Here is a 22,866-nt window from a genome sequence, read left to right as displayed (position 1 = left end):
CAGAACTTTTACTGTGCAAATTTCCCAAACATCTTATATACCAATACAATACGTATAAAACCAATACAAAAAGTAGTGCAACTTGCAGTGATCTTGGGCCTGATTAGTAACAACAATGAACAGCTCTACTTGGATCAGGTTGATGAGGTGGCACAGTGGTGTCAATCTAACAGCTTGACACTGAATATCAATAAAACCAAGGAAATGGTAGTGGATTACAGAAGGCAGCAGCAGAACTACAGTTACACCCCACTAATGATCAGCGGGCAACCTGTAGAGAGAGTCACAAGTTTTAAATACCTTGGTGTCCACATTGCTGAAGACCTAACATGGACTGTTAACACTCAATATGTTCTGAAGAAGTCCAGACAACCACTCTACTTTCTTCGTCAGCTAAGGAAATTCAAAGTTTCTACATCCATCATGAAGGCCTTCTACACTTCAGCGGTTGAGAGTGTTCTAACTGGTAGCATCATCACCTGGTATGGGAACTCCACAGTTAGAGATTGTAGTACTCTGCAGAGAGTAGTGCGCTCAGCTGAACGTACTATAAGAACTCAACTCCCTGCTCTACAAGATATCTATTCCAGAAGAGTACTCCTAAGAGCCCAAAAGATTCTGAAGGACTCTTCTCATCCTAACAATGGATTATTCCTACCGCTGAAATCAAGAAGACGCCTATGTAGTCACAAAGCCAGAACTGAGAGACTCAGGAGAAGTTTTATCCCCAGGCCATCCGAACTCTGAACTCACACTATACTGACTTTGCACACATTCCTCCTCAGCACTCTCAAACATTTCCCAACTCTGAACTCACACTATACTAACTTTGCACTCATTCACTCCTCAGCACTCATGACCCCCCACACACACACACACACACATACACACACCAACAAGACTTTTAGCCCTTTTACATCCCTCACCCTCACCTCACTTATGCTACAGACCTTATTTCATCACACGTTATTTATTTTCTTATTTCATCACACGTCAAAACACACACACACACACACACACACACACACACACATATCTGACTTTCTCCAACTTTTGCACATCTCCATAGAACTTTTTATTTATTATTTTTGATTTCTCCTCCATCTACCCATGTCCTTGATTGCCTAGCCTTTCTGCCCCCCCCCCACCCCACCCCCATCCCCAACACACACACAAAAAACACACACACTTACATCATCACTGTCATCACCTCACATACATACAGCACACTGCTTGCTACAGTAAGCCTCCTCTACTTGCTGCAAACTGCCCCCCCCTCCCTACATACACAGCACATTGTCTTCAGGATCTTCTTCAACACACATCCTCTACATACTTACAGCACACTGCCCCCACCTACCCACACACACAGTCACTGCTACACTCCCCTCCCGCCCACACACACATCATACTTGCAGTACACTGCCCCCCCCCGCCCACACACACATCATACTTGCAGTACACTGCCCCTCTCCCCTACATACACAGCACATTATTTCATCAGGAAGCTTCTCTGTGTGGTTTACATGACGTTAGTGGTAGGCAAACGTTGACTTCATGTGGATGTGGATGTCTTGTTAGCCTGAGCTTCGGTTCGGTTCGCTAGGCAAAACATTAACAAAAAAGTTTGTTTTGGTTCACTGATGAAAGTCAGGATCATTTCTAACTAGCCAGATAGTATTGCTCAGTGCATGTCTATAACATGCTTTACTTGCTACCTGGATAATTTCAGCGAATATTCTTAAGCTGAGATGAATGATAAGAACATTAAACTTCACTGTGTTCGGTGGGTTGCTAACTAACGACATCACCTACTAGCCAGCTAGTTACAGCTGCTAAACAATCTCAATAGAATTTTCGTTGACGGTAAATCCTTTCAATGCAGTATCCCTTAACGTTTTCCTTAACTAAAGAAACAATTTAAGGTATTCTGTGCAACACCCTTAAATAAACCCCTATCTAAGGAGAAATTAAGCCTTAAGGGTCATGTTTCTTCCAGTAGCAGCAACTGGAATCCATGTATTTCCACGAATTATTTTTGGAATCTGATCCCTTATCATACCTGTTCATTCTTATTAGTCATTTCGACTTATTGTGACTAAATTCAAGATGGCTGCAAACGCTAAAACCATTGAAGATACTGTCTGTATAAATCGTCTTTGAAGTAAACTACCAGTGCTTTTTAAAGTTCTCAATGTCTCGTTTTAAATGTCAGGGCCCTCGGAAGTCTACCAATGAAGTGTGGAGATACATTGAGCCTTGTAAATGGTGTAAAACAGTGATTTATTTGCATGGCTAGCCCAATGCCGAAGCACCACCATTGAAAAAGCTGTAGCATCGGGCTAACTAAGCCAGATTTTTGGAGTGCAGGGGACAAGCCGAGATGGGCTATGAGACATAATGTTCACACTTTCGGTATCATGTTTCAACACACTTTAGGTCAATATCACACCGAAATTCTCCTTTAAGGGCAGATATTATGTCATTTGTGACCAAGGTAGCAGCTGAGATCGTGTTGTGTTTTGCTCTGAAGCCAGATTGGCATGGATTTAATAGTGTGTGTCTTGAAAGAAATTATTTCAGTTGGCTGTTTACTAAGGATTCCAGTGCTTTTGCTAAGTAGGGTAGTTTGGAAATTGGGCGATAGTTATTTAAATTATCCTTTGTCACCACCTTTGTGTAAAGGAGTTACACAGGCCATTTTCCAGACTTGAGGGATCGTACAAGAAGAGATAGTAAGGTAAAAATGAGTTAGGCAAACTGCAGGAGGTCCAGCTGGTGACCTGTGATGTTTTTGAGGTGGGTCAGCACCAGGCGTTCAAAGAACCTCATGGCGACTGAGATCAAAGACACAGGTCTGTAGTCATTCAGTCCAGTGATGGAGGGTTTCTTGGGATCTGGGATGGTGGTGGAGCTTTTGAAGCATGAGGGGAATTCGCACAGCTGCAGTGATCTGTTGAATATTTGTGTGAAGATTGGTGCTAGCTGGACAGCACAGGCCCTGAGACAGGAGGGTGTTACCACCACCAGGGCCTGGTGCTTTAGGGACATTTTTCCTCTGAAAGACATGCTGTTCACATATGATGAGTGTGGATTGAGTGTCGGGGGGTGGTAGCCAGGTGTGTGGTCGGGGCTGCAGTTGTGCCATACATCGGAGATCCGGCAAGGTGCCAGAATACTTTGAGCCCTGTATGTATGTGAATGTGTATTAACGTTTTTCATGTGACGTATTCTAGGTTCTATAGCTTTGTTTAGAATCTACATCCACCTGGTAGGCAAGGGACAAGTTGAACCCATTGACATCGTTGTCTGCAGCTGCCTCTCAGTAGGCTACATCTCTGTATTTCAGCAATGTCAACATTTCAGGCATCAATAAAGGTGATGATGAAACGTTATCTCATTGTTCAATATTTAATAGCCAGTCACAGGAACGTTATTTCGCTAAAATCGCCCTGATTTGGTGCATTGATCTGTATCGATAACATTATGGGAGAACCTGCAGCCTATGGTAACCTAACTTTTTTTCTCTGTTCAAAACTCGGTTTACAGGAAGACGATAGGCTTTCTTAGAAGCTGTGAGATTTGGCCAGAAAGGAACAGTCTTCTCTTCCCTCTGAAAGTTGACACAAAATCAAACAATATTTGATCATTTAACTTGAACTGAACAGCGACAGGTTTTGGTAGGCAGTAGACTCAGCAGACGTTAAAACGGTAGCCTACATAGCCAGCGTCAGTCAGCATCATGTAACATTAATGTCGTTAAGTCATGAATCCTGTAACATATTATAACATATAACAGCGATGACTCATTAGAAGACGATCTGCATGGATTATTAACCACCCAGAAAAAACTCAGAATGTGAGTGATAAAGTTCATTAATTGTATGAAACTTTTTTACTAGTTCATTGCAGCATCGGCTATATTAGGCTGTTATGCTAGCTCAGCCCATATGCTGTTATTTTAGTCATGTGGACTTGATTAAACGGGTAAAGATAATTCATAAACTGCTTATTTCTTACATGACTGAAGCAGTAGCTTCAACAGTGGTGTTTGAGGTTGCTGTGTTAAGTTCAGCTCAAAAATCAGTTTATTTTGACATACGGGAGTTAGCCTAACTGAGCTGTAGGCTATATAGCAGTGTTTCTCAAACTTTTTCAGACCAAGGACCACTTAATCAATAAAAAAAACATCACGGACCACCTAGCTAAAGAGAAGAGTAGACCTACTTAAATAGTTACTTACACAATAGGCTTACTCACTGAGCCAATGTAAGCTTATTTTCTGTGCACCTTGCTTATTGTGTCAGAGGATTCATATGATTTAAACTGGCATAACTTACATAGGCAGCGTTGCAGAACTGTTTGGATTTACATACAAGTTGGTTCAATATGGCAAACAACTCATCTATATTATATTTTACCACGTCTGCTCGCGGACCACTTGGGATAGCTTGCAGACCACCAGTGGTCCCCGGACCACACTTTGAGAAACACTGGGCTATAGCACATAAGGCTATTCTGTTTTCATTTATTTTGTGATTATATAATCAAATGACACTCATGATAACTTGAAATAGAAGGACAGAAGATAGGTGATTGATGTCCACAAGCACGAATTTCACGAGACAAATTAGAACAAACTGTTCCGGTAAAAATAATCTTGCCATGTTTAAAATGCTGCACTTTTTCCCTTCATAGCCTATCTCTGGCAATTAATTTTTGGATGACTGTAGATAGTTGTATTTTAACCTACGTCTTCGTAGACAGTAGGCTACACCATTAGGCCATCTTGAGTAGGCTTGGGAATCGGTTCCAGGTATCGGTAAGGAACCGGTTCCAAATGTTCCGATCCATCGGAATCGTACACATCCAAACGTTAACGATTCCACTAACGATTCCAATACAAAGCTTTGTTTTACAAATGTATACTTTTTTAGAAATTTTAAAGTATTCAACTTCTGTATTGTTATTGCACACTTGATATTCATTCTCTCACACCCATGCCCCGGCCAAAAAAAACACGAAATGACTAAAAAAAACATACAAAATGATCATAAAAAGTACAAAAATGACACTGAAACCTACAAAACGGTCAAATTCACTATCTCCCCGCAGACACACACACCCACTCAGCCCCCTCCCCCAGACACATGACTCATACAAAAGCACCCCGCCACATTCAAACAACCTGTCAGACTCCATTGATGACAAGTTCAAAACCCGGATGTCCCGCCCTCACCGGAAATCAAATACCTTTGCCGGAAGTCCCGCCTCAATCAACTGGAAGTCCCACCCACCTGTCACTTTTTAATTTAATTGAAAAGTGAAAGAAGGTGGTTCTTTACTCTCGGCCATATAACGAACCAGCTAGCCTTGTGATAACAAAATCTTTACCTTTTGTTTTGTCCACTGAAAGTTATCCACATATCAAACGATTAAATACACAGTTATGGAGGAATAGTTTTGGTGAAGCAGTTGCACTATATCCCATTTTTGCTGCCTTTAAACCACTTAAATACATAGCCTAGATGACCTTTAATCCCTGTATTTGTGTGTGTGTGTGTTTTAGGTGTGGTCATCCTCAGACCGAGGCTTTAGCTTTACGAAAATCTTGAACATGGACGACGACATCATAATGGATGTGCTGAGCTGCACCTACAACAGTATAGTGGTGATGCTGAGCGATAAGGGCACCATTTTCCTCATGAAAGCAGGTTAGCTGCACATGCATACCTACAGTACACAGGCACGCATACACACACACACACACACAAATTCAGTAAAAGGAGCAAAGTTACAGAAAAGCTATTGCCCACACTTCACTTCCTCCAGTTGCTCTCTGTATGGGGGTATGTCACAAACATCTTTCCCTGCTACTACTCTCTTTGATTATTATTCACTGCCACTGGCCTGTCTGTATTTGGGGTGTGTCACGGGGAAAAAAATAGTGTCACTGAGGTTCATTTGAATATAGAAGTGATGTGAAACAACGACATCAAAACGTTTTCCTTTGCATTTCTTAATCTATAACAGTTGCAAGCTCATTTTCATCCCTGGCCACATCAGCATTATGGTTGCCCTGGAAAGCCCGGTTGTAACTGAAAGACTATGTAAATGTATCATAATATTCACACAGTGTTTGGACAATTGCCTTTGCATTCTATTATTATTGATTACCAACAAATTAACTAGCTTTGAAAGTAGAACTTCAAATGCATTTCCTTAGGGATGCACCGATATATCGGCAGGATACCGGTATTGGCCGATATGGGCCTTTTTTGCTGCCATCGGCCATCTATATGCTGGCCACGACTAAATCGCTGATAAGCGTCGCCAACCTATTCTAAGAGTGCAGATCTGAAAACTCTCCATAAGGAGTTACAGAGGGATATGCAAGATTAAAGTTATTTTCTTCTCTCTCTAGGGCCTAAATTTCACTGCGGGATTGCGGGTATTGCGCATAATTTGTCCCGCAACAAATTTCCGCATACACTTTACAGCAGGGGTCTCAAACTCCCGGTCCGCGGGCCAAATCCGGCCCAATTTCGGCCCGTGACGTATGTCAAAATAATAATGTAATCCGGCCCTTGAGGGTATTTTTAATTGCGACAAACAACGATACTGATTAAAATAGACGATAGATCCAGAATGGGTGACAAATCTCATTTGTACTCTCCTCCACTATTTGCTAGACATCCAGAGCTTGATTCAAACCCAAAATCGCTGCACAAAGTTTTCAGGAAATACTTGTATTACACGCGAGAAACACGAAGACGCGCATTTGTAATGACACGATAGCATGCAGGCCATAGTGCACAAGTTATAGCATAAATAGGCCTACACCAAATGTTGAAAAACGTCTTAGATAGGCTATGTTATTCACCTATTCTGATTCTGAAGGAGAATATCCTTTTGTGGATTATGATCGATCGTCTATTGACAGTGATAGTCACGGTGAGTCATGTGAATGGAGCAAGCAATTTTTGTAATCAAGTTAATCGAGTAACTCCATGAATCGTTTCAGCCCTAAAACTGTGTTTTTATAATATGCTGAACCAATAATGAATGTGTATTGGTTAAAAATATTTTATTGATATACTGTGCTACTGTAACACTTGTATCAGATTGTCCTCACCTTTCCATTCCTCTGATTCTCAAACGGCCATGGTCAACTCTGTAAATAATTATTGCATTTTGCAAAGAATAAATATAGAGACACAACAAATTGAGGCTAGGATGGTCATTCATGTCATCTCCTCAGGAACCAGGGTCATTCTTTTCACTCATAACCTGTAAAAACAGAATGAGCAGAAAGCACAAAGTAGCTTGAGTAAATGTCTCCAGTTTTATTTACCAGAGTTGTAAGATCACATATTAGGCTACTACAGTGGTTTTCAAATGGGGGTACATGAAGGCACTGGGGTACGTGAGATTTTAACCCTTAGAAGCCGATTGTGCAAAGTGCGTCAAAAAACACACCCTTTCTTCTCTGTTACATGATTGCTCCGCAACTGTTCATAGCAGCGAGAAGCCTTTATTGTGTGACAGAGCAGAAGTGGGACTTTCCAACGAGACCACACACTTGTATGTACATTAAAGTATGAAGATTAAAAAAAATAATGAAATTAAATCAAACTGCATCATATTTACAGTCTCTGCGTTCACCTGCGCACCCTACTCTCGTTTGAATTACTCGCGAACCCGTGAACGCATAGATATGGCAAGCATATCATGAAAGAGGAGACACAGGGCTATCCATTGGTACCACATATGTGGATCCTTCTGGCTTATGAAAACAGACGAAGTGACTGCAAAATAATAACGTCATGTACAAAAACCAATGCTGCACACCCACTCTCGTTTGAATTACTCGCGGACCTGTGATCAGATAGATATGCCACGCATGTCAGATGAAAGAGGAGACACAGAACTATCATTTGATACAAGTACATCCTTCTGGGTTATAAAACTGACGAAGTGACAACAAAATAATAACTTCATATAGCTCGACTTACCTCACGTTTTTGTCTGTTTTTGTGGCAAAGCATGTTTATAATCCAACGCTATCGTGTGTTTCTCTATGGCAAAGAATGTTCATAATCCGGTTTTGAGATCCTAGCAAATTCCTGCATGGCATTCAATTCAAGGCTCACATTGCATCCCAATTTGTTCGACAAAGAAACACCTTTTTTGACTTTACTTTGTTCATGGCAACGCAGTAAAAAGTTGTAGAGAATCATGAGTGCAGACAGGCACACACACGTAAACTCGGGTTAAGTCAGGTCAGATCAGTTCGTGTTCCATATATGGAGCGCAGAAATGTCACTAAATAAAAAAAATGGCATTTATTTCTGTAAGGCGCACACCACATATGTCTGTAAATTGCTCAGCCCCAGAGAATCCCTCCACCGTGGCAATGATATTGCCAGATTCAGGACAGTCTGCCCTACACACACATTAAATGCATGTAGAGCTATGAGCTTGCTGTGGTGAGATACATGTCAAAATATATCAAAATAAAATCAATGCTAGTACTAATACATGAAATGATGGCAGATCTGGATAGCCTAGACAATATATAATATGTGTGTGTGGCACTAACAATGTGATCGCTTAAGGTAATGAAACAAGGAGGCGCACACAAGGTTTGTGTGGAAAAATGTGTATTGTAGCCGAAAAGTTACAAAAGAAGTCAGAGGCTAAAACTCTGGTTCAACAGAATCGCTATTTAGAGCACCAGTTTTTGTGGTTAAAAGTATTTGTACTACCAAAAGCAACCTTAACTTTCGTTGGCCTTTCGAATGTCTTACTTTCACTTTCACGTCATTCACTTAAACTTTCCTACTTGCTAGATTTGACCAATCTTCCATAGCCTACATGCACAAGTAGTTTGAGTAGAACTACTGATCTTCATTATCTCCCTGCTTGTTTACATCATCATGTATGGTATTATTTCATGATCGCTAAACGTTTGATTCTTTTTAATGTTGTCATCAGTTAACTTCATTCAACTGCGCTTGTATGTAGGCGCTGCCATTCAGTTGTGGACGTTCGTAAATTGCGTTTATGGGCGCAATCTGCGGTGTGTCCATGGCGCTGATAACGCTACGTTTGCAAATGTAGGTACATCTGGCCCTGAGTGTATCAGCTTCAAGGCTCGGATCAACTTCGTTGCGAATACACTCACCATCTTTATTTGAACGGCCTGAATACTGGCTGTCCCGGTACCGATGATAACTGTTCTTTTGTGTCATAGTCATAGTCAAGTTTATTTATATAGCACAATTTAAAACAACCTGTGGTTGACCAAAGTGCTCAAAAAAAATAAAAACAGATAAATAAATAGATAACAAAAGACAAAATGAATCAAGACATAAAAAAAGTACAACAAGAAGATAAAAACTAAAATAATATGTTCATATAGCCTATATAATTACATTCCACAATTCATTTAAAAGCCATTAATAGCATATGCTCTTTTAACTTGGCTTTAAAAGCACCAATAGTTGGTGTAGATCTAATGTGAAAAGGGAGGTTGTTCCACAACTTGGGCCCAGCTACTGAAAAAGCACGGCCACCTTTATTTTTTAGACGACTCTAAGGTACTGAGAGCAGTAGTTTATCTGATGACCTCAGAGTTCTGGGAGGGCAGTGAAAGTGTACGTGGGTAGATGACAAATAGCAGAATTCAGACTGTCCATGTGTCACACACTTATAAAAAATGGCAATTGTTAAGAATTGATATGGAAATGTTGTAGGTCTGGTAGGTTCAAGTTCTGTCATATTAAATTTATTGGATTTTTATTTCACTTTTGACTTAAAATAATCATCCAAACATAAAAAATGTTATATGGTGTGACTGTCCACCATGTGTGCAAACTTCCTAAAAAGAGTGTATATCCATAAAAAGTATAATTACTTTAAAGTTTTACCATGCATATAAAATAATTGGATGTTTTTTACAACCACAGAAAGTTTTGATGTTTATGCATGCTGTCCAACTAAGTTATAATCAAATATATTTTGTCCATAAAATGGTTGTCATATAGCGTGACACTATATAGTATATTTTGACCGGGCATTCATTTGGACATTATTATTGGGAAGAGGACCCTGCTTAATCAGGAAGTAACAATAGAATGTCAGGAGTAATTGGCATGGTCAAGAGGCGAGTTCTGCTTTTTGGATTTTTATATAAAAAGCTTTGAATTGGACATCATCAATCGTGGCCAAATTTTAGTGTCTTATGGTGTGACATCATTTGCCTAAAAAGTAGCTATTTTCCACAAATATTCTTCATGAATTCTTAAAAAGCACTGCTGCCATGTGGTCAGTTGCATGCTAAATAATAGTTAGCTGTATTTAACTGTCTAGAAAATGAGCTTAACTGTCAAAATGTCATATAGTGTGACGCTGCATCATATGGTGTGACAGCTTTTTTCAAGTCACACTATATGACATTTCTGTCACACCCTATGACCAAATTGCATTTTTACATAAAAGTTCTTGTAAAAACATTATTTAAATTCAGATATTATATGTTTTTTGTTAAATCTGTGATAATTGGGAAAAAAATGTATCTGTACAATTCATATTTCTCATACTTTTTTCTTTTATGTTACCATGCCATGTAAGTTTAAAAAATAAATACTAAACTTTCATCTATTTTGCTGTTTACGATAATACACCATTCATACAGTGACTTCAAAATTCATTGTTAATGATTTTATTGTCATTAAAAACCCTGTTTTGCTCTGACACATGGTGGAGTGGTGCAGTTCAGCATATGGCGTGACACCATGTCATTTGGTGTGACATTAAATAATGTCACAAAAAAGACTTTATAATTGAAAAATCATTAAAACATCAATAGCACACAAAGGAAATGGTATCTGCAAGAACCTCAAGAATTTTGAGTGAGTTCTTACAAGAAATATTAGAATTAAGCTAAAATATCTGGTTACACTTAGGAGCATTCTCCACCTTGACAAAATAACTTGTTAAATTTGAGGTTTTTCTTCTATATATTCACAAGGAAATGTTGCATATCAAAGCAAACGTGATTAAAATGTACAGTGACATAAATTAAAGTAGAAAAAAGTATCTAATTTTCATTTTATTTCAAATTATTTTCACGTCACACCATATGACAATTTTAGGCACTAACATGACAAATTGACATATAAATATATATTTCACTTTTTTTTTTGAAAAAAAAAATTATATTAGTCAAGTTTAGAGATACAGCAACACATATAAACACTTTTTAGGGATGATATTTGAAGTTTTTTTAAATTCCTTTTTTCAGGCTTATTTGTCATCCACCCACAAGCTCACTTAGGTATTGGGGAGCTTGTCCATTTAAAGCTTTAAAGACAAAAAGAAGAATTTTGTAATCTACTCTAAATTTCACTGGTAACCATTGCAGAGATTTCAAAACTGGAGAAATAGTGTGTCTTTTTAGACTTGGTGAGCAGCCTTGCCAGCTGCATTTTGCACGATCTGAAGTCGGGATACCAAAGTAAAGTGAGTTACAGTAATCCAGGCGGGATGAGATAAAGGCATGAATCAATATCTCAAAGTCTTTGAAAGAAAACATAGTTTTGGCTTTACTTAAGATTCTAAGGTGGTAAAAAGATGACTTGACAACAGCATTAATCTGTTTCTCAAATTTAAAATCAGGGTCAAGTAGAAAGCCAAGATTTCTTGCATAAGGCTTTACATATCTGGCAAAAGACCCTAGTTCACTAATTGCATTATTTGCAGCTTCATGTGAACCAAAAAATAGAATTTCTGTTTTGGATTTATTCAGTTTTAAAAATTGGTCGACATCCATTGTTTAATCTCTTTTAGGCAATCAAGCAATGGGTTTAGAGCACCAGAGGAACCAGATTTAAATGGGAGATACAGTTGTGTATCATCAGTATAGCAATGATAGGGTATACCATGGTTTTTCATAATTTGACTGAGTGGCAGTGCAGTGAGAATAAAATACAACTAAGCACTGATCCCTGTGGAACACCATAAGATAAGGGGGCAGATGAAGATGAAGGATCATTGAAAGACACTGAAAATGTTCTTCCCTTTGCTGCTACTGGAAGAAACTGGAATCCATGCATTTCCACTGAATTATTTTTGGAATCTGATCCCTTATCATACCTGTTCATTCTTACTCGTTGCTCGACTTATCGTGACTAAATTCAAGATGGCTGCAAACGCTTAAACTTCGTGGAAGATACTGTCTGTATAAATCGCCTTGTAAGTAAACTACCAGTGCTTTTTCAAAGTTCTCAATGTCTCGCTTTTAAATGTCAGGGCCCCTCGAAATCTACCAATGAAGCGTGGAGATACATTGAGCCTCGTAAATGGGTGTAAAACAGTGATTTATTTGCATGGCTAGCCCGATGCCGAAGCACCACTATTGAAAAAGCTGTTGGTAGCATCGGCTAACTAGCGCCATATTTTGGAGTGCAGGGGACACGCCGAGATGGGCTATGAGACATACGTTCACACTCGGTATCATGTTTCAATACACTTTAGGTCAATATCACACTGGAATTCTCCTTTAAAGCAGATTCCGTGCTGTGTTTAGGTCGGAAGGTGTGAAGGTTTCTGTTGTCCAGTGATTACGGTAATTGCTGCCCGATGCCGGGTTACGCCTTCCTCTCCGCTCTCTAAACTTTATTCTTGCACTGTTGCACTGTTGGACTTACTCATTTGCACCATCACCATGACACTGACTTACACGGAGCACCTTACCTTACCTTACTATGCACAGAGAATCACAGGCTCAGTCCCTGCCTCAGTCATTGCAAGCGCCTCTTGATTAATCACCCACTATGTGGATACTGTTTTTAGAATTGATTTAGATTAAGTGTTATTTAGTATAATTTGTATTTTAGTATATTAGTATATTCTTTATCTTCTACTGTCCTTATTGCTTAGTTGTGTATTTTATATTATATAATTTTAATTACTTTTTTCTGCTGTTAGTGAATGTGTGTGATGTCTGTATGCTACTGAGACCTTGAATTTTCCCTGGGGATCAATAAAGTATCTATCTATCTATCTATCTAAATGGCATCAATCATTAATGAAGATTCGGTGATAGTTTCGGTTAGCTCCCGTGGAGCACATTAAACTGTTCAGGCTACCTATGTAACAAACAACATCACAGGATCAGAGGATCCACCACGAGATCAGAGGATCCACTTAGGACCCGTCCACACGGAGACGCTTTTTGGGTTAAATGCACCGGTTTTGCTTCGTCTTGGCCGATCGTCCAAACGAATCCTCTAAACGCACTGCCCGAAACTTGATGCATTCTAGCTACTGTCAGTGACGCGAGAGAACTAGTCATAAGTTATTAGGGAAGTGCGGTGTAAGTTTAAATTAATTTGTGCGTAGTGCTGGTGTCATTCATTTATTTTACATGTCTTACAACATAAATAAATGTATTCACAGTCTAGTGAAGTCAGATATGAGCATACAAAGACGCTTAGAACTCATGTTAAGCCGATGGTAGCGCACTAAATGCTTAATGCGATTTGATTTGGATGCAGGCAAAAGTATCGACTGTTACTAACGAAGGTATTATAGCAATATTATAAATGTGGCGACGGAATAGCCTAGAACTTTGGTAAGCCTAGTGTTTAGTAGCCTATGCACTTGCGGTGATATCCAAAACTAATGTGAATTGCGGACTATCCTACAACCAAAGAAAGTAAAGGAGATTATTTGTAGGCCTACCTGCATTAGCCAAATAAAGGACAGGACTGCACCCTTCACAAACCGTAAAAATTAAGTTTATTAGTTTTACAGTTGACAGTTCACTATCAGTCCACACAAACAATTCTAGTTTCCTTGTACTAGCCATGTTCATCGTAGCCTATTCTGTCTGTTTGTATAGCCTACAGCGCGCAAGCTTTGGTCAATTTCTGTAAAGAAACAGTGCCACCTATAGGCCTGGGAAATGAAGTAACGTGTTGAGTCGTGTTGAGATGGATCCGTTTGGACGCAAATATTCTTGATACGATTCCAGGGAAGACAGAGGAAAAAAAGATCGGTTTGGTACGTGTGGACTAGGCCTTAGTCAGGCGACAAACGGGAGCATGTTCAGTGATTTCCTTTCTCATCGATAAGAGACCATGCATTCCATGCTAAATAACGCTGCGTTGCAGGTGTAACGTTAGATGAACTTGTGGCTGCTTAAGTTGGTATGAGCAGGAAATAATTATATTTTGATAAGTAACAAATAATTGCACCCATGCCACAAGTCATTTATAAGTCAGAGGGGCAAAGTCAGAGTCAAGTCTCGAGTGAAAAAATAGTCGAGTTGCCAGTCATTTCTAAATTTTTCAAGTCGAGTCTGAAGTCATCTAAATCGTGACTCTAGTCTGACTTGAGTCCAAGTCATGTGACTCGAGTCCACACCTCTAGTTAGTACTGTTGGTACTGTTACTGTTAGAAGTACTGATAAAATGCTTTGTGAATACGGGAATTTAAACTGTTTCTTCACAATAATGAGTAGAAAACGCATTGTCTGGTCACATAAGGACTCCATTCATGTTGCACAGACCTTTTAATGACATTTCGAGTCTGTTAAGAGGCAAAAAGGCACGTTTAGATGATGCCCCCAGACTAAGCATTGTAGCTCACTGGGAACACTGACCATTAGCTGCAGCTACTCCAGTTCGGTAGCACCAATTTTGGTTGTGTTTTTTCCTATCAACAGTACTCGACGACGTCTAGCGATCAAGATCCATGTACAATAGCTCCTAACTGGCGAATGGAGGAGAAACTCCTAAAAATAAAGGTTGAGTCAGTCGTAAGTTTAGGACTCCTATTTTTGTTTTTTTTGCTTATTCTCAAAGCATTTTAGCATGACAAGTAGCACCCAAGTCTGGGACAGCTTATAAGTAGTCGAGAGGATTCCAACTCAGTACTGTCTGTACTCACAAAGCATTTTATCTCACTGCTAAGAGTAGCCTTAAGATTCTATGTAAATTGTGAATACGGACCCTGATAGGGATGTGATAAGCCTGAGTTTGATTTGCCTGACTCTGGCGCCCTCTGCAGATATGGTGAAATATGCCTGGTTGAACGAGTACCTAGACCGGCAGACCGTTCTACTATGCGATCACATGGGACTCCTAATGGCTGTCAAGCTGGATTCCACTCAACACAGCAGCCTGAGTTACAGGATCATCTCCATCAACCAACTAATCCAGGTCATTCTCTCTCTCTCACACACACATCCTGAAAGATTGTCATTAGCAGGTCAGCAGCTCAGCCTGCAATACTTAACACTCATGTAAGCATTTCTTTGAGCATACCTTTGTGTGTGTGTGTGTGTGTGTGTGTGTGTATACGCTATCATAGATGAATGATATGGGCTTTGACAGACCAATTGTCATTCAGTACACCAGGCCCTCATCAGTCTTACTGCACGAGTATGGCTATGGCCAGCCATCTCTGTTTTCTCCTAGCCACGTGGGCAAAATCTTCAGCCTCAGGTGGGTTGGGATCAGGGATGTAGTGGAGGCTAAGCGCAAGTAAATGCAGTTTATTCACCTCTGAAATGTCAGAAATAGAGTTTATCCACCTCTTATTAGAGTTTATCCACCTCTCAAAAGGGTTTATAATTCACCAATTGCAACTTTTAACATTCAAAAATCACACTGTATTATCCACATTCACAATATGTACACTCAGCAACACTCTAGGAACCATGTATTACCACTGGTATTGTTTGGTTAATAACCTCCACCAACAACCAGCTGTAGGTCTATTACTAAATTATTTGGTTATAATTAGACTTATTTGGTTAGACCTATTTGGTTTTAATTAGACTTATTTGGTTATAATTAGACATATTTGGTAGTGAGTGTTTGTAGCTTTTTTTTTGTACTTACATACTTAAAATATATGCTCAGGGTCTAGCGTTTCGCATGTACACCCTTGTGCAAATGAACTAAAACTTTTTAGCCTTTTTAGCATGAGAATGGAGGAATAACTGGGCCCATATTCACAAAGAATCTTAATGTTAAAAGTAGCTCCTGGCGGATTTAGGAGAAACGTAAATGGTTATTTTCCACTCTTTTGATAGTTGTGCTCAGTTTGTTTCTTGCATAAACTATAACAGAGATATTATTCAGAAATCAACAATAGAATTCGGCTATGCTAGCATGATTGTGTGACTCCTGCTAGTTAAAAGCTGGATTAGGGGTTGCGTTGTTTAGACCCTTCCTGTAAGTTTCTGGTATTTAGTTGACCAGGTTGTGATCTTTGAAGGTCTTAGATATCATTTCTGGGTCACAACCTTTTACAACATCCTGTGTCTGTAAAAGCCCTTTTGCCCCCTGGGTAATAGTCTTATTGAGCCCTTTTGCCCCCTGGGTAAAGGTCTTATTGAGCCCTTTTGCCCCCTGGGTAAAGGTCTTATTGAGACCTTTCTACTTCTAAGCAGTTCCAGTAGTGCTACTTTTCACACTCAAATGCTTTGTGAATTACTCTTAGTCAAAAATTAGGAGTCCTAAAGTTACAACTGACACTGCCATAATTTTTATCTTTTAGTTTCTCCTAAATTTGCAAGTTAGGAGCTACTTTTAGCCTGGAGATTCTGTAAATACTGTATTGTAAATACAGTATTGTCAACACTGGCCCTGGTTAGCACTAGGTGTTTTCGACCCATGCTGCACTTAGTTTCATGAAAATTGGGCCAGTAGTTTTGGCATAATCTAAGACACAATAATCTAAATCTAGTTTTGGCATAATCTAAAAGACACACTGCAACACATACATAACGACTGTTGTATTAATTAAACTATTGTAATAAACTCTTCAACACATTTTTATTTTTGTTGAATGTTCATGGTTATTACACTGTTATACCTGTAGGGGGACTTTTGCGCTGTTCCTTGTTTTTTCTCTGTGCTCCTCTGCAGGTGACTGTGTGCGTGTGTTGATTCAGGAGGCTGGGCCTCCGGCTATATGAGCCGCCTCTGATCCTTCCTGGCTGGCTCTCTCTTCCTCTCGCCACACTTTTTCCTACTCCAGGCGAACGCTCTACTGAGTTGTGTTTTCGTCGGCACCTCATTCTTTTTGTTAAAGGTGCTCTAAGCGGTGTTGGGTAACGTTCCTTCTGTTGACGTTCAAACAAAACAGCAAGCTAGCCCGTCCCTCTCTCCCGTGCAATTGAAATTCTCCTGAATGTGCATCTCTTCCGTGAATGTCTGGTGAACAGTTTGTCATGGTCCAGGCTGGACCAGGATGTGTTTGTTGCTGTTTTTGGAGTCTGTTTTTTTACAATGTATTCAGGGGACAGGCAGCTAGCGGATGGTGAGGTGATGTTTGGTGTATGTAACAAAAAAATGTTTTAGTTTAGAAACCGTGTAACATTACTTAGAGCACCTTTAATAGATATTTGTTGCCATAGCCACATTGGAATTAGTTTGTGTTTATACTTCCGTTGGCGATGGCTTGACACTTTTCTTATTTTTTCTTTTGTGTGTGTGTGTGTGTTTGTGTGTGTTGTAGTTCGGGGGGGAAAGTGGTCATCACATCAGTATTCCGGAAGCACTTCATCACTGGTTACGTTGCTGTCGCTGAAGGAGAAGTCATTGAACAACTCCGAGCTCCCAGTGTATATGCTGAGCCTCTGCAGAGTACTGATTTAGTCATTCGGAATCAAAAAGACTTATTGGTCATGATGTGGTCAAGCGATGGTGAGACACCCATACACACAAACATACATTTTGTCCTCAAATTTTCATGATCCATTTTCACACTTAGATGACATCATCATTTATATAATGCATAATTAATACTGGGACTACTATCACTTGGGGGTCAAATATGAGAACATGCTGCAGTGTTTTCCACAGATATGGTTTTAATTTGTGGCGGTAGCTGACTTGGACAACGGGGGGGTGGGGGGGGACTTACTCTCACTTAAAGATTGTCTTGGTAGTGTGTAGGTCTAATTGAGTGCCTGCCACTTTAAGACGTGAGGTAACCCTTGCTATTTTAACTCAGTTGAAAGGCTGCTGATGTGTGGATGCAATTCATAATGTTTGCTACGTAGTTAAAATAAAGGTTCGTATTTCTCCTTGGGACAAGCACTTTTGAGTCTTGGAAAACACTTTTCCATTTACATCAGGATTTTGCAAACATTCATAAGACCTTTGCAGAGTTAACTTGAATGCAGCAGTTTTGAACAAATTCGTGCAGCACGGTCATGATGCTAAGCGGATTCAAAGCAACACCAAAGAACTTTCCCTCTGTCGCACGCACGCTATTTGTTTATCCAGCACAGGCTTTGCAAATAACAATGTCCACAGACAAGGTAGAATATTTTGCATGACTTATAAAAGTACGATGTATTGCGACATCAGATGCAAGTCAAATTTGTAGTTTCTTATGTCTCATTCCATCGAACTACAGATTCGCTACCCAATCTGGCAAACTAGTGCGGTTATAGCCGATAGAGGGCCGCGAAGAGAATGCAGAATTGCTGTTCACCCTGTATTTTAAGGTACAAAAAACTCTTTGGTGGTGCTTTAACAGCAATTTAGCTCGCCATCTTCTATGAAATGCATCTATGTGGCAACAACAATCGTTAATGTTTTGTTAAATGCACATGCAGAGGAGGGGCAGCGGGTTCGTTACGAGAGAGAGGGGGGCGGGGCAAGGAAAGGCTGCGTGCGTAAAAAGCGCAGCTCAATGAAATGATTTTATCTTATCTTTAATTTAAATAGTACAACATAGAACATTAATGTGTAGCGGCTGGTTTTGATTTCATGGCGCCCCGCCACAGATTAGTCAACGTATGGGAAACACTGTACTGGTAAAGAGGGTACTTTGCCTGATTTTTGTGTGCTGATTCTGAATATCATATTTACTTAGCTGATTTTTTAGTTTTAAACCTGCTAATTAGCATTTGCGGCCCTAAAATGGCCTCCATAGGCAACATAGAATGGGTGAATAGGGTAAAAAATTTAACTCCTTGATATTCTTATGAAACTTTACTAGTTGAGTATTTATGTTGAGACAATATTTTTTTGCATGACAAGTTTTCTGAAAATATATGTTTATGGATGTAATTTAACAATATCTCATTAATTATGCACTAATTTGCACACATTTCAATTACAGACATCTGAATATTAGATAGATATATAGATAGATAGATAGATAGATACTTTATTGATCCCTAAGGGGAAATTCAAGGTCTCAGTAGCATACAGACATCACACACAACATGCACTAACAGCAGAAAAAGTAATAAAAGTATATAATAAAAAAACACAACTAAGCAATAAGGACAGTAGAAGATTAAGAATATACTAAAATACAAATTATACTAAATAACACTACATCTAAATCAAGTCTAAAACAGTATCCACATAATGTGCTAATATAGCTATTATACAAGTATTGATTATAAGGCATTACGTATTAAGTATTACATTAAAGCAACACCAAAGAACTTTTCCTCTGTCGCACGCATGCTAATTGTTTAGGCTATCCAGCACTTTGCAAATAACGATGTCAGACAAGGTAGAATATGTTGCATGATTTTATGAAAGTACGATGTATTGCGACATCAGATGCAAGTCAAATTTGTAGTTTCTTATGTCTCATTCCATCGATCTACAGAACCGCTACCCGATCTGACAAACTTTCATAGTGCGGTTATAGCCGATAGAGGGCCGCGAAGCGAATGCAGAAGTGCCGTTCACCCTGTTACGAGTTCATTACATTACATTACATTACATTACATTACATTTGGCTGACGCTTTTTAGCCAAAGCGACTAACAACATAGTAAACAGTTTAAGTTTTAGAGCAGTTCTCAACAATTTTAGGACAATTTAAAAACATTACAGTACAGTAAGAATAAGTGCATCAGTGAGTGCTGTTTTTAACAGTTACTTGTCAGTTTGAGACGACTGGTGAGTGCTAGGATCAGTAAGACTTGTTGTAAGTGTTGCTATGAGAGGAGATGTTCTCTAAAGAGCTGGGTCTTCAAGAGTTTTCTGAAAATGGAGAAGGATGTCTCTGCCCTTGTAGGAGCTGGCAGTGTGTTCCACCAGCGAGGAACAACAGATGAGAAAAGTTTGGATTGGCTTGAGCGTACCGGTGGTAGAGCTAGACGTCGTTAGATCTGAGGAGCGAGCGGTCTGGAGGTAGCGTATGTCTGTATGAGGGCATTCAAGTAGGTGGGAGCAGAACCGGAGACTACTTTGTAGGCAAGCGTTAGAGCCTTGAATTTGATGCAGGCCGCCATAGGTAGCCAGTGTAGCTGGATGAGCAGCGGGGTAACATGTGCCCTTTTGGGTTGGTTGTAGACCAGGCGTGCCGCCGCGTTCTGGATCATCTGAAGTGGTTTCACTGCGCAGGCTGGGAGACCTGTCAGGAGGGCATTGCAGTAGTCGAGTACTCGAGTTGATTAACCACTGAAACGATTTTGGAAACATTATTTTAAGGTACAAAAAACTCTTTGGTGTTGCTTTAAGTATTACATATTACATTGTGCCAAAATCCAAGGTAACAACACATTTAGAAGCCCCTACTCAAATTATCTTTAAAAAGCATGCTACAATGCATGTTAACACTCAATATGTTCTGAAGAAGTCCAGACAACGACTCTACTTCCTTCGTCAGCTAAGGAAATTGCAGTAGTCGAGTCGAGTTGATTAACCACTGAAACGATTTTGGAAACATTATTTTAAGGTACAAAAAACTCTTTGGTGTTGCTGTAAGTATTACATATTACATTGTGCCAAAATCCAAGGTAACAACACATTTAGAAGCCCCTACTCAAATTATCTTTAAAAAGCATGCTACAATGCATGTTAACACTCAATATGTTCTGAAGAAGTCCAGACAACGACTCTACTTCCTTCGTCAGCTAAGGAAATTCAAAGTTTCTACATCCATCATGAAGGCCTTCTACACTTCAGCGGTTGAGAGTGTTCTAACTGGTAGCATCATCACCTGGTATGGGAACTCCACAGTTAGAGATTGTAGTACTCTACAGAGAGTAGTACACTCAGCTGAACGTACTATAAGAACTCAACTCCCTGCTCTACAAGATATCTATTCCAGAAGAGTACTCCTAAGAGCCCAAAAGATTCTGAAGGACTCTTCTCATCCTAACAATGGATTATTCCTACCGCTGAAATCAAGAAGACGCCTATGTAGTCACAAAGCCAGAACTGAGAGACTCAGGAGAAGTTTTTATCCCCAGGCCATCCGAACTCTGAACTCACACTATACTGACTTTGCACACATTCACTCTTCAGCACTCTCAAACATTTCCCAACTCTTGAACTCACTCTATTACATCCCTCACCCTATGCTATAGACCTTTTATTTATTTTCTTATTTCATCACACGTCAAAACACACACACACATATCTGACTTTCTCCAACTTTTGCACATCTCCATAGAACTTTTTATTTATTATTTTTGATTTCTCCTTCATCTACCCATGTCCTTGATTGCCTAGCCTTTCATTGTCCAAAATTTTTGTCAGATATTGAAGTGATGCACTCCAGTTCAGCTCCCACTACAAAGCCAGCTTTCCTTACCAGCCTGTCAAGTCGCCCAGCATCCTTCTTCTTTGTGCTTCCTCCCCAGCATACCACAGCATAGAAGAGGACGCTGGCAACAACAGGCTGGTAGAACATCCTGAGGAGCTTGCTGCACACATTGAAGGACTGCAGCCTCCTCAGGAAGTACAGCCTGCTCTGCCCTTTCTTGTAGAGTGCGTCAGTATTGGCTGACCAGTCCAGTTTATTGTCCAGACCCCGCTCACAAACCAGCTGTTTGCACTCTCCCACACACAACGAGTTTACCGGGAGCAACAACCACAGCTGATGTACCGGCATCAATAACTGACCGTGTGTGTGACGTGTGTGCGTGTTCATCGCAGAGCATGATCTGTCTTTCAAGCTTGCCCAACCCCTGGTGAATTTATTTAAAAAAAAAATAGCTGAAGACAAAATTGCTTTGACTAAACCAGGGGTGTCCAAACTACAGCCGCGGGCTAACTGCGGCCTGCCACGCATTTTAATCTGGCCCGCCGAGCATTTATGAGTTACCATAGATCCGCCCCACCACGCACTTTAATCCGGCCTGCCGAGCTTTTAATTAGCTTTTAGTTATCAAAGGCTGCTAGCTATTTTTTTCCAGCGATAGACGACGTAGTAGGCCTATCTCCTTTGCAGCAGATCTAACTACATTATGCTACTCCATTTAATTGGGAACGCATTTGAGCGTGCATGCACGAGAGGGAGAGAGCGCGGCAGGTTCCAGCTGGCTTGTCATTGTTGATAATTGATATCTACTTTTTAAATAAGAAACTTTTAAAAGGAAATTGCGATGGCAACAGTAGTTCCCACTACTGACCACTTATAAACTGTGAGAGGGCACGAGCCATAGGCACAGCACTAGCCATAGGTATTGAGTGAAGCTGGCAAAAGAGTCTTAAAGTGACAGTGCACCATTTATAAATGAATTAAACAACATCAAATGAACAGTATTTCTTAAGAAAATATGACCGCCGCTCAGTCCTATGCTTGTTTGGAATGTGTGTGTGCGGGCCGCACACAAAGTCGCCTACTGGCGCTGCAAAGGTGAATAGATTTGTAGCACTTGCCAAAATTTACTAAACTTAACTTTTAAAATCTCTAAACAATCACAAGTAGGGCAGTTCATCACAGTCCATCCACTGCAACTTGACTGATGAAAGGTACACCTTGTATTTGGGAAAAGCAGAAGGTAGCAGCATAATGTATTTATTTATTTATTTATTTATGTATTATTAAACAAAACAATCCCTGTCAGTTCCATGCAGTT

At 39.9% G+C, this 22,866-nt stretch overlaps 1 protein-coding gene and 1 long non-coding RNA gene across 4 annotated transcripts in view; both read left to right on the top strand.

The window, feature by feature from the left end:
• The window catches only part of LOC125305748 (cation channel sperm-associated auxiliary subunit beta-like), a 116,046-nt gene that overhangs the window by 66,571 nt on the left and 26,609 nt on the right, over positions 1–22,866 (top strand). For all 3 annotated transcript variants that reach the window (XR_007195458.1, XM_048260676.1, XM_048260675.1), the window contains 4 exons: positions 5,570–5,714; positions 15,079–15,230; positions 15,382–15,515; positions 17,539–17,726. Coding sequence is in view for 2 of the 3 variants with exons in the window: in XM_048260676.1 (XP_048116633.1) it covers positions 5,570–5,714; positions 15,079–15,230; positions 15,382–15,515; positions 17,539–17,726 (619 nt within the window). In the remaining variant the exon portion in view is untranslated. The remainder of the gene's footprint in view (positions 1–5,569; positions 5,715–15,078; positions 15,231–15,381; positions 15,516–17,538; positions 17,727–22,866) is intronic.
• On the top strand, positions 9,582–11,430 carry LOC125305749. Its single transcript, XR_007195459.1, has 3 exons — positions 9,582–9,663; positions 9,972–9,974; positions 11,333–11,430. It is a non-coding gene; the product is annotated as an uncharacterized LOC125305749 (long non-coding RNA).

This window comes from Alosa alosa, chromosome 13 (assembly GCF_017589495.1).
Source record: "Alosa alosa isolate M-15738 ecotype Scorff River chromosome 13, AALO_Geno_1.1, whole genome shotgun sequence".
In the NCBI taxonomy this organism is placed as follows: domain Eukaryota; kingdom Metazoa; phylum Chordata; class Actinopteri; order Clupeiformes; family Clupeidae; genus Alosa; species Alosa alosa.
Note: the sequence above shows the minus strand (reverse complement) of the source record. Positions and strands in the feature narration are given on the sequence as shown.